The 12,634-nt window shown below is 58.3% G+C and overlaps 1 protein-coding gene across 1 annotated transcript in view; it reads left to right on the top strand.

The window, feature by feature from the left end:
* COBL (cordon-bleu WH2 repeat protein) overlaps positions 1-10,979 on the top strand; it is a 172,365-nt gene extending 161,386 nt beyond the window's left edge. The window contains exons 12-15 of the mRNA XM_047095215.1: positions 1,388-3,183; positions 4,061-4,180; positions 4,785-5,039; positions 10,932-10,979. Of these exons, the coding sequence (XP_046951171.1) occupies positions 1,388-3,183; positions 4,061-4,180; positions 4,785-5,039; positions 10,932-10,979 (2,219 nt within the window). The remainder of the gene's footprint in view (positions 1-1,387; positions 3,184-4,060; positions 4,181-4,784; positions 5,040-10,931) is intronic.
* The last annotated feature ends 1,655 nt before the right edge of the window (positions 10,980-12,634 follow it).

Raw genomic sequence — 12,634 nt, 5'->3', positions numbered from 1 at the left:
ATCGTGTGCTGGGAGACTCTGGGGGTTGTTTTTTCTGACCAGGTTTGTAGCTCCATGAGGGACAGGTTGTGCGGGAGGAACCCTGGTCCGTCTGAAGAAAGCCTGGGTGTGAGGCCAGCAAGTGAGCACATCTCTGGAGATTGCGTCTCCGATCGGGGCTGCTAACCAGACTGCGGAGACGTCTCAATAGCAGCTTAAAATCCCTCTCGATGGTACTGATATTGCACATCGGGAAGGATTCTAAACACATTCAGAGAAAAAGGGGGTGCCTGGGTGGCTCAGTTGGTTGAACGTCCGACTTTGGCTCAGGTCACGATCTCACAGTTTGGGAGTTGGAGCCCCACGTCGGGCTCTGTGCTGACAGCTCGGAGCCTGGAGCCTGCTTCGGATTCTGTGTCTCCCTCTCTCTCTGCCCCTCCCCTGCTCACGCTCTGTCTCTCTTTCTCTATCTCAAAAATAAAATAAATATTTAAAACAAAGAGTTTTCCAGTGCCAAAATGGGTTTGGGGAGCACTGGGTGACACAGGTGAGCACGCTCCCACCCCTTTGCTTGCTAATGTGTGGCGTTTCTTGAAGGGAAATTCAGGACCCACCGCCCTGACCATGAACCCATTTCTGGTGGGGCATCTGCTTTTCTACAGATACAGTGGGGGGAGATAATACCGCGAGGCCAAAGCAGACGCATGGGATCTCAGTAGACAACCGGCTGATCTTACAAACAAAGGCACACAGTGAAAATAATCTAGCAATCAGATATTGGCCATGCCTTAAAACAAATCAAAACAAAAACCAGAAGGAAGCAGACGGCAGAGCTGATGAGTAGTTTTGTCAACTCGCTTTTCAGCTCTCAGACGTGGTGGACAGAGCTAAATCTTTCACCCTGTGTCCCTGGGGCTCTGATCAAGTGACCCGCTAAATCCTTTAGGGCTAATTCTGAGACGCCCAAGGTTCAGTCATCTGCCTCTTAACTGAAGGCGTGGGCACCTCATTGCCCGTGTGCTTTGTGGCGCTTCTGATGAACGAGATCAAGTTGAAGGTCGAAACCCCAGTTCCCCTTCACATTCTGTGCTGAGACAGTGTTTCTCGAGGGCTCAGGTTTACAGGACTAGTTTCTAAGTGAAGGATGTTGGCAAAACCTCGTCCCAGAATGCTGTACCTGGAGACATCACGGACGTGCAGTTTCCTCTGTCGAACAAGCAGGGCTGAGCCTTGGGCCCCAGGCATGTGTAGATTACAAATTGAAATGACGCTTGAAAATGCACATAAATAACTTACACAAGAAGAACCTCAGGAAAATCAAAGCCAGGGTGTGGTTACACTAAGCGATTGGCTTGGGAATCGTCACCAGCGATGCCAATCTGTGACTTGTGTTTGTCCTTCTTTGCAGAACTGGAAGACGGCTATGAAGCCGGCACCGGCTCGGTGAACGGCGTGTCTGGACGCCGCGTGTCCGATGCCACGGTCCCCAACAGCGATGAGGACGCGATCCCAGTAACATTCATAGGGGAGGTCCTAGACGATCCTGTGGATTCGGGGTTGTTTTCCAACAGAAACAACAATGCTGGTTCTTTTGACCCGGGGAGCGTGGCTGGCCGGGGAGGCCACCTGTTGCAAAGTCAGGAGGAGAACAGCCAGCAGCGGGAGACGAGAGCAGACGTGCCCGACTCGGCAGCTCCTCCCCACGGCCTTGGGAAGGAAGTCAAACCCGCCTCGTCCGACCCCTGTGAAGATGGGGGTCCGAACAAAATGGACCCCAAGGCGACTTCTGCAGACTTTCCCACGCACAACCTGAATGCAGAGGACAACGGTGAGGGGCCCGGCTCTGCCCTCAGTGGGCAGACACAGGCCAGCAAGAGCGCGAGTTCATCAGAGCCAGCGAGGGCAAAGGAAGGTGAGGATAAGCACGGTGGCTCAGCACCGCCATCGTGGTATCGACGGGGCCAAAACCCAGGGTGCAGTTACGGACTGAAATACGGCCTCACGACGTACAAAATCGTCCCTCCGAAATCGGAGATGAGATGTTACGACAGAGGAGTATCGCTGTCAACAGGGGCCATTAAGATCGACGAGCTAGGGAATCTGGTGAGTCCCCACGCGAACGGGGGCAGGACCGTAGCCCCGTCGTTGCCCGCTCTCGACGCGGAAACCCAACCCATTGGAAGGGTCAAGGAATTCTGGAGGTCCGGCTCTCTGGAGAAGCACTCTGGCCAGCCCCCGGAGTGCTCAACCAACAGGACCCCCACTCCCACCACACCAGCGAGGCCACAGCAGCAGGCAAGTGGACTCAGGGCAGAGCCCACTGTCCCGGACCCCAAAGCGACATCGCCCCCGCAGCAGTCTGCCCACCGAGAAGCAGGGCGACACGTGGAGGAGGGGAGAGACCGGCCACCCGTCGCAGCCACTCGTCACGTGAAAGTGCCAGCAGCCAATGCCTCAGAGGTCCTGTTCCTCAAGCCCCAGAGAAGAACGTCCAGTCAGTACGTGGCCTCTGCCATTGCCAAGCGGATGGGGCCCCAGAAAGCCCAGGCCGAGGAGACCCGTGAAGGCAGACCCCCAGAGCTGGCCGGACGGCCTCCTGCTAGGAGAGACGGCTCAGCCCCCAGCCTGCTCCCAGAGACCTGCATCCGTGCCGACCGGGAGGCGTCGGCGGTAGGAGCCCAGCCCGGGGGGCCGGTCAGCAGCCCTGATGGAAAGTCGTCTGCTCAAGACGGCCTGGCCACCATCCGCAGAAGTCCTTGTGTCCCGCCTGTCACGGCCGCCCAGAGGGGTCACGTGTCTATGGGACAGAGCTCTAGTTTCAGCGGAAAGCAGAGCCTAGGCGACCACAGGGCCAGCTCAGCATCCGTCCCCAGACGCACTCTGGACAGTACAGATCCCCCGCCCGCCCGCTCAGGAGACGATCAGACTCCAGACAGGACCCTGGTGAATGGCTCCAGGTGGGTCCCCATCCCCAGCGAGCCTCCTCACTCTCCGAGAGGCTCCGGCACCAGTGGCCACGCCGGACGGGAGCCCCCAGAACAGGAGGAGAAGCCCAAAGCCAACGGCACCCTGCCACCCAGCATCTTTGGGCCGAAGAAGAAATTCCGACCCGTTGTCCAGAGACCGGCACCAAAGGACACGTCCCTGCACAGCACCCTGATGGAGGCCATCCACTCAGCGGGCGGGAAAGACAGGCTTCGCAAGGTGAACGGGCAGGCACCTGCCTGCAGGGCACAGGCACCCGTTTCCTACCTGTCGCTCCCCACGTAGATTCTCAGGTGGCATCGGAGGAGGAGGGGTGGGGCAAGCTAAGAATGAGGGAGGCGAATGCTGGGGTTTAATTTCCACCAGGAGCTTCACCTTGCTGCCTGCAGAGTATTTAGAACCAAAAAGAGACGAAAGCAGATGGGTTTGCGGTTGTCCGAACTGCCTTTAAGACCCTGACCCCCTGGGGGGAGATATGGGCGGTAAAGTGTCCGTACCTGGGGGTCGCCTCATCCGTAACTGGTCCTTGAGTGAGCAGATAGAGACTCAGGCCCCTGCCGGTCATTCCTGCATGGTTAGCGGGGTCTACTGTCCTTGCTCGGTAACGGCAGGGACGGAGTTTATGACACCCGCCTCCCCTGTCCAGGCACTTAGCACCAACACTCAGCTTTGGGAGCCATCTCCATTCCACAGGGGCAGAAACGGAGGCACAGTGAAGTCAGGCGAGCTGGCCCACGGCCACGCTGCCAGCTAGTGGGGACCCCGGGCCCTCGTTCAGGTCTGCAAAGCTTCAAGGCACATATCCGCTCCAGAAGCTACACCAGTATCAGGAGCCACACGACATTAAGAGGCCACCGTCCCATGCCACCCCACACACATGCGCTTTGGTCGTTAGATGGCGTGAGGTCAGTGTGGAATGTTCACGCCGTGCCCAACGGCAGAAATACATTCTACCTTCCACCAGCGGGGGCCGTAAAATCGATCCTCGAGCCCTCACCTCCCTCACCTGATAGGTATCGCTTTCCTCTGGTACTGCCCTATGCTTTGCCTTTCTCCTCCTTCCCGGGGAAACGTGTTGACACTGTGAACGTTCCAGATTGCAGAGCACGCATCGGAGGCAGGGCCCAGGAAGCCGTCCTGCAGGGAGGCAGAGGGCGAGCGCTCGGCCCTGCTGGCGGCCATCCGAGGGCACAGCGGTGCCCGCAGCCTGCGGAAGGTAAGACAGGGCCTCCCGTGGAGGGATGGCTTCGCACCCCCGCGCCCCGCGGCGACCCACGCGGGGGCCGCAGCTAAGCCGCCATCAGAGCGGGCAGGCCAGCAACCACGGAGGCTGGCGCTGAGAGGCAGCACCCCGCGTGGGAGAGGCAGGCTCATCGGGGAGCTGGCCCCCATCCCTCCCTCCCTGCCCGCCTGGGACACAGCGCGTCTGGAGCTTCCCAGCCCCCAGCGTGGCTGCCGGGGGCTTGTCTCACCTCCCGGACAAAGTTGCCGGTGCTTTGGCCCGGATGTGGCACAGCCTGGGAGCAGGGGCAGGACCGTGCCATCCGGCTTCTAGTCTCAGAATCCGAGGAAGAGCGCAGGTGTATTACCCACCGAGGGAGGCATGCAGCCTCCCCGACGGCTGGGCGCTTGGTCCCAGCCTGTCCTCACCCACCGAGATGGGGCAGGGCGGCAGGGAGTGCTCCAGAAGGCTCCCCGAGATGGGCGCCGGCTGGGGACCTTGGGGGGCGAGCTCGCACGCCTGCCTCCCCGGCTGAGGCTGCACGTCGCCCCTCTGAAGGTTCTCTGGGACCTTGTCCTTTGACCTTCTCGTTGTTTAGGTGTCCTCCTTCGCCTCCGAGGAGCTTCGAAGCTTCCGAGACGCAGCCCTGTTGGAACGCGGGCCAGAGCCACCAGGGCTGGATGACCTTGGCGTTCGGCCCCCGCCCGCCCTGCCGCCCCCGCCCCCTCCAGCCACCCAGGCTCCCTCCATGTCCAGGCCAGCGTCCAGGTCCAGCTCGGGCAACCCGGCCGAGGCCAGGCAGGCCTTGATGGACGCCATCCGCTCGGGCACAGGGGCTGCACGACTGCGAAAGGTGACCATGGGTGACCCTGTGAGCATTCGGGTGGGGCAAGGGGGAGGTCACCACGGAGCCCCACGGCAGTAACACGGCAGCAGTGACCGATGGCTGAGGCCCCGTCCCTCACCCCCTCGACCAGAGGGAGGGAGATGGCCTTCACCGCGTGGGGGTCAGCCCTCAGACATGCTCCCCGGGGATACGGGGTTCCCCATCCTTGGGGAGGGCACCACACGCTCTTGACTGTGGTCCAGGGACAGGCCCAACAGGCATCTGTGAAGTGTCCTGTAGGGAACACGCATCACAGGCATGGCCCTCAGCGTGGATTGAGGCTGTGGACATGCTTTCTTTCCCTCCTTCCTCCCTCCCTGCCTCCCTCCCTCCTTCTTTCCTCCCTCCTTCCTTCTTCCCTCCCTCCTTCCTTCTTCCCTCCCTCCTTCCTCCCTCCCTCCCTCCTTCCTTCTTCCCTCCCTTCTTCCTTCCTCCCTCCTCCTCCCTCCTCCCTTCCTTCCTCCCTCCCTCCCTCCTCCTTCCTTCCTTCCTCCTTCCTCCCAGCCTCCCTCCTCCCTGCCTCCTTCCTCCCTGCCTCCCTCCCTCCTTCCTCCCTCCCTCCTTCCTCCCTCCCTCCTTCCTCCCTCACTCCTTCCTTTCTTCCTTCCTTCTTTCCTGCCTCCCTCCCTCCCTCCCTCCCAGCCCCCCTCGTTCTCTCTTTCCCTCTCTCTCTCCCCTTCTGTCTTGGCTAGCATTATGTGTGAAATTTTTGAGTTGGAAGCCTTTTGAGCAGAGCACACGCTTTCTGCTTCTCGAGAACACAGTTCTCGTCTTCTATGTGGTCTCCTGGTGGGGTAACACTTGGAGCCCTCACATTCCCAAAAAGCAGATGCGTTTTGCACCACCCCGATGGGATTCCCAAACCAAAGGGCTCCTGGGCCGGGTGGCTTCTGAGATCTGTGTTGTCAGCTCTGAGATGGTTGTCTGTCTGAGATTGATTCTCTGTCCCTGCTCATTTCTGGTGGGCTTGGGGAGTTACGCTGATTATAGGGAGGCCAGAGGGACGTATTTCTGCCTGAGAGATGCTTTCCAGCCCCTAAGCTGGTGTTTTCGCGTGCACCTGAAGAGGTCAGTACTAAGATTATCCTCACGATCTGTGGAAAGTGGATGAGGCTCAGAAAACCTGAGTGGCCTGGCCTCGGTCACAACAGGACTGGACTGACACCGGTCACTTTGGGCACAGAAAGTACTCGGAAGCAGGTATCGCCCAGTTGCATGTGCTGTGGGAGAGCAGGTGGCCCTGGAGGGATGGCTCAGTTGCTGACGCTAAGAAGGCAGATCACTGTCCTGTGTCCACCCGGGAGCCCGTGGCAGCGGAGGGGACAGGAGACGGCCCACATCCCTGCAGGCAGCAGGCCACGAAGGGCAGTCCTCACTCAAGCCCAGAGAGCCGACGGAGCATGGCCCGACCACCCGCTGACGGGGTGCTCCCCCGGGGGCATGGTCCCTGCGCTTGGGCCAGCCCCCAGAGCTGTGTCCCTGTGTGACAGTGCGGCGTTCATGGCTCTGTGCGTGTGGCCCTCGGTAGGGACGCCAGACGTCCCATGACGCAGATGCTGGCCAGTCATCTCTGGACACACAGCCCCCTCCCCCTCAGGATGCGGGGGGAAAAGACAGCGTCCTTGGCTGAATGGCAGGAGTAGACAGAGGATGTCACATTCTCTCTCCTTATGGAGGAGACCTGCTAACATTATGGGGGGCTTTCTGGTTTTCTGTATACTTTCTTTCATTTCCGTGGAATTTACGTACTGATGAACTTACGTACACATATCCCAACAAGCTGGGGTGAGTGGCTAAGTCAGGGTCCTAAGAAGGAGACCACGGGGTTCTGAGGAAGGTGGCTGTCCACGCGGCACCTGAGGCAGCCCCGCGCCCCCAGTTCCCAGTATTGAACTGGGTCACCGGCCGGTCCGGTGTCCTTCCTGAGGGGCCCAGAGCACAGCTATCAGGCCCGACCGCCCCCAGCTTATCCTGGGGGAGGATTTTGAGTTTCTCAGAGGGAAATCCACATCAGATGTGGGGGCAGGGGTGGGAGGTGAGGCTCCAGGTCGGCAGATTTCAGATGTTTTGGCCGAGTGACTTCACCTCCAGATGCGAACGAAGTTGAGTTTTGGATGGGACAGAGAATGTGACATCTTTGGATTTTGGATAATGCCAAGTGTGACCGTATGACCACTGACTGTCCCCTTTCTCACCTGTGCCGTTTCCTTCACCGGTCCCTGGATCTTTCCAGAACGACCGTTACCCTGCGTACCTTGCAGGACTTACAAGGAGCCTGGGCCCAGAGAGGCGAAAAGCTTGCCTGAGGTTGCACAGCGGGGCAGAACCGCGGTAGGTGTAACCCTCAGGCTTTCTCTCGGTGAGGCTGAGCTGGGGACAGGGGGGCCAGGACCAGACGGACCGGTGGGTGTGGGGCTGGCACAGCAGGGGCCCTGTGCGTCTGGACTGAAGCTTGGGATCAGGGCCGCTCCTGGGCGGCCACTTTCTTTCTGCTGCTTCAAATGGCATTCAGGGCCTTCCTGTTGATTGTTTCTCGGATGAGCGTAAGTGTTGTCACCTGCCTCATCCATCCTGGGACGGTCTGTGCCATCCACATTCAAATGGCACGTGTGAGGTTTTGACGGCCTGAACGGTTTACGAGCCGCCCTTGGGCAGGAGTGGCCGGGATGCGTGTGACACGGGGGACCACGTCCCTCCGCTCTCTATCACTGCGCTTCCCAGCCATACCGCCGTGTGCACAGACGCACAGGACTGGGTCCCTGCTCTACCCGGTGACCCAGGACCCCTTCTCCCCCTTGCACTGTGCATACCAAAGTCATGCGAGACCCGCTGATGGCGACGGGACCTTGGAGGGCAGGGGCTGGGTGCTCCGAGTGACCAACAGCCCCCCTCCAGCCTCCACGAGGTTCTCGCCTGGAGCCAGTGCTTTGTCCTGTAGGAGGACGCACCTGTGCCTCTTTCCCAGTGGCCTGCCCGCCTTATTTACGCAGAACGGCAGATCTGTGGCGCGGGGAGAAATGTGCAACTCAGGCAACGGGGCCCATCTCTGTATTTGCTCACAAGATGCTGCTTCTCTGCTCGGCGTGGACCCCGGTGACCTCTTGGCTTTGCAGCCAACGCGCTTGGGGCTGTGTCACGGCACGGGAATCTCAGGTCACTAGGACTTTGCCTCGTATTTTTTCTTCGGCTCCCTTTTACCCTTTGGGCTGTTAGGGCCCTGTAAACGTGAGGCAAGTGCCATAAATTGTGGGCTCCGGGGTCCACACCACGTGGGCAGAACTCTCCCTGGGCGCTCGCGTGTGCACATCACCCTTCACCAGCTCCTGGGCTCAGTGAGGGCTCCAGGCCAGGGTGGCCGGGAGGGCTGTGTGCACCTGAGGCGGTCCCTGGTCTTCCCGGGGCTGCAAATGCTCCACTCCTCTGTCAGCCCAGCCTCCTCCTGCAGACTGGGGTGCCCGGCCGTTCTGGGAGGGCTCTCAGGCAGGCAGGACCGTCGGGGCTACACCCGGGATGGCCGGTCCCCCTACCTTTATTGCACGGGTTTCACACTGGCAGCGATGCAGTAAAATGCGAAAGGATCAGTTTGGCACCTAAGGAACAACCACCTTAAAAAGGAACGCCATCCTTCAACGCAGTCAAGAGTACAGTGGCCTTTGCGGTGTGAACGAATTAATTTCCCTGCCTCTGTATTTGTGGCGATCAGAGAGATTTCCAGCTCCGGGTGAAAGCATTTGCTTTCTGCTCTGTCCGCGGGCCCTTCCTCGGTGGACCAGCTGCTCTTTCTGAGTGCAGGGCTCAGATGGACCACGCAGCACCCACCTCCCCCACTCAGCCCTGCACTAACAGTAACGGGGAACCTGTGTGCGGCTAACTTGAGTGGTGTGTTTCTAAATGCGTTATTTCAGGGGGCCTGGAATATGCCCCGAGCACCTTCTTAATCCGTGCTTATATTTAAAACATCCAGGGGCGCCTGGGTGGCTCAGTCAGTTAAGCGTCCGACTTCGGCTCAGGTCATGATCTCGCTGTTCATGAGTTCGAGCCCCGCGTCGGGCTCTGTGCTGACAGCTCGGAGCCTGGAGCCTGCTTCGGATTCTGTGTGTGTGTGTGTGTCTCTCTCTCTATCAAAAATAAACGTTTAAAACACTCCAAACCTTCACATGTGCAAGCATCCACACCACAAGCACTTGCTGAGAAACCCCCACGGGTCCGGGGCCCATGGTACCTGCTCAGGACAGTGTCTATGCCCTCGTGGGTCCTCAGCCAGAAAGAGAGGTACAGTTTGTTGTTGACCGCAGGACCTTCTCACGAGGTTAGGGACGCGATGAAAGCCCCAGAGAGGCTTCCTCGTGTGCCAGACTCCTTCTGGGCCAGGTGGGGGCAGCCCGATGGCCCTGGGGATCCTGGGGGAGCCATGCCTCCACTGCCACCTCTGGTGGGGCCGCACGGCCGCGTCTCCTCCCACACGCGTGTCGTGACGCTTGGCCTTGACGACAGACCCCGTGAGTCACGATCAGATGGGTGACGCTGTCCCCGTAAACACCCAGCAGGCCCCCGAGCAGGGACAGAAACCAACAGCAGCAGCAACCCTCTTTCCCCAGCCCCGAAGGCGTCTTCCCCACAGGCCCAGGGTATCCCCGCTCCCGGCCGTGTACGTCAGACCGTGACGACAAACCTGAGCGCATCCCGTCACACGCTCGGTTTGGGCTGCTCATGGAGTGAACCCGGCACACGTTTTGGTTACAGTGGACCCGTTCAGAGGCACAGACGGGTCGGTTCTGGCTTCGCTGTGTGATCACAGGCCGTTGAAATACCTCCTTTGATGCGCTCCAGATCAGGGTTTCTGCAAGTGGACCGATGGGAGGGTGCGGGGCGGAGCTGCGAGTGGAAGTTTGAGCCGTGCGTTTGGTAGAATAGGGACTTCCATGCGCACTTGCTCACTCGTGCCACGAATACGCGGCGCTCAGTAAGTTCTGTGCCCAGAGCGGGGAGGGGGAGCCCCACGGTTTCTCCTCAAGGGGCCCCTCTCCAGCGGTGAAGGAGCAGGGAGTCTGGGACACCGCAGTAGAACAGGGTCACCGACGGCACCAGGGGCGACTGGATGGGCCCCGACTAGGGGTCAGGAGAACCTTTCCGCGAAGGTGGTATATACACCTGTCCTTGAAGGAGACGCAGCTTTCCAGGTGGAAAGGGACATCCCCAACGGAGGCGCCCCACATGCAAAGCCTGGCCAGAGGAGGAAGACCCCAGAAGCGAGGGGTGGGGGGGTGGTGTTCGGGGAGGGCTGGGCCTGGGGGCAGCTGACGGCTCTAGCACAGTGACAGGGACCTCCAGAGGTGCGGACCTCGCGTGGGTCCCTGCTTCCTCTGCTGAAAAAGACTGGCACCGAAGGCGTTAAGGGTGTTTGTGTTTCGGAATACATTCTTCTTGGGGCACGTGAGCAGAATGGGTATCAATGTAGGGAGAGTCACGGCAAGGATGTTCTTGCACTTAGCGCCTCAGCCCCTGGACCTCCGCACCCCTGGCCGACCCCGTTGGGCCATCCGGCTCCCCCGAGTAACCGCGGCTCTCTCTCCTCTGCAGGTGCCCTTGCTGGTGTAAATCCTCGATGAGATCAGATCGCGGCAGAAACCCACCCCCGTGAGCCGTCCACAGTCCCCGCTCGAGGACGCCGCGTGGCAGGGGGCGTCAGGACATGGCGGACTTTCTTGTCTACAGGCCAAACGCACACAGCTGGTTTTCAGTCCTGCGACATGGTTCCAAGAGAGGGCAGAATTCCGCCCTGCTGCACAGCTTAGGTGCCAAGGAGACGTGTTTGCCTCTGAGTATTTCACGTTGCCAATAAGCCTTTCTTGTTGGCAGGTTAATGGGGATCTAAATGCGGGAGCCCAAGACTACACTTCGTGGTGACCTTCGGCCAATGCTGGACCTTTGAGAATTTACCACATAGATAGATGGTTGCGACCATTTTGCTGTTTGAAATCTTTTGAATTCTAGGGAGATACGGAGAAACCGACTGAAACGATCCGAATGTCAGAAGCTCTGTGACGTTTTGCTCGTAACAAAAGAGCCAGAAGGCTTTTTTCAAAGTTGACTGTAGAGTTATGAAACCGTTGTTTTATCCCTCAAATATTGGGAGTTATGACCTCCCGGAGGATCGCAGACCATGATCTGACCAACTATGCTTTTAAAAATCACCTGTTCCCGCCCAGAATAAAATCATACTTGATGTATGGACAGGCATTTCTGATTCTCCAGGGGTGGCGGTGACAGAGGTCGGAATGGCATTGGCGTGGACGGTCAGTGCCCCACCTTGCAGGTGTCCCCAGTGGGCTGTGAAGTAGAATGAGCCTCCCCCAGGAGGGCTGTGTATGGAGCCCGGTGACTTCCTTGGGAACCTTCCGAAGTCCTGCACAGGGCCCGGAGCGGGGACGTTGGGTGTCTGCGTGTAGCCAGGATCGGATCAAAATTGTGCTGGTATTTCATGGTTTGTGTTCAGTCTGGGTGCTTTCGCCCAACAGATCAGAGTCACCCCTGTATCACATGGAAGGCTTTTCGAAGGACACGGTATTCTGCTGCCGGTATTTATAATGAAGTTTAGACACAGCACTAGTCTCTCACTTCTGTCTCTAAAGCACTTTGTTGCATTGGGAAGAGCTCTTTAAGACATGAATAGAAATCAAGAGGAAGTCGTGAAATAAAATCTCTGTCTTCATCAAGCAACGGATACACGGTGGGATCGTTTTAATGTCTCACGGCAGATCCAGGCATCACGTAGAATGGAAACTTTGCTCTGCGTTGTCCAATGGCCGTTGCTCACTTCCCGGTGGGGCAAGAGCGTCAGCCGGTCCCTCTCAAACCACACTGTCTCCACTATGTGTCTTTTAGTGCCACAAATAAAAGAAAATGAATTTCATTGTGTGGAAGTTGTGACTTTATGCTACGGTTTGTTGGGATGCCCGTAGCCCCAAAGCAGAAAGGAGAGAGTCATTTTTTTCAATCAACACATATGACTGCCTCTATACTCCTCTGGACAGCAGAAGGCAAAACAGATGAGAATCCCTGTCCTCATGGAGTTTACTTTATAGGGGAGGGGACAGACCATACGCAACATAAGCAAAATATTAAGTATATTTGGAAGCTGATAGTGCATAGAACATCAGGAGAAGGGATGAAGAGTAAAATAGGACGATGAAGAGAGTCCTTAGGGATACAGTGATGTTTGAGTAGAACCCTGAAGGAAATGAGAGAGCAGACCATGGGTGGATGTGTAACTGGCGGGGGAAAGAGCAGGTACAAAGGCCCTGTGGCAGGATTTGCTCAGCGTGTTGGAGGGACGAGGATAGTGTGAGGCATGGTGGTCATGCAAAAATACGCTGTTTCCCAGCCTCTGAGCCCTGGTCTTTGCACACAACTTGCCCCCCCCCTTTTCCCACTGCAGCCTCGCTCTCTGGCCAGACCAAGAGGGGGGCAGACACGGCGGGGTGGGGGTGTCCAGAAGGGGACCTCAAAGATGAGAAAGGCTGTCCAGTTAAGCGCACCCTACCCGTTTCCTTTCTCTCCCG

The sequence above is a fragment of the Lynx rufus genome, unplaced genomic scaffold, assembly GCF_022079265.1.
Source record: "Lynx rufus isolate CCGP_SWC_20201006 ecotype Redwood Valley unplaced genomic scaffold, mLynRuf1.p SCAF_4, whole genome shotgun sequence".
In the NCBI taxonomy this organism is placed as follows: Eukaryota; Metazoa; Chordata; class Mammalia; order Carnivora; family Felidae; genus Lynx; species Lynx rufus.
Note: the sequence above shows the minus strand (reverse complement) of the source record. Positions and strands in the feature narration are given on the sequence as shown.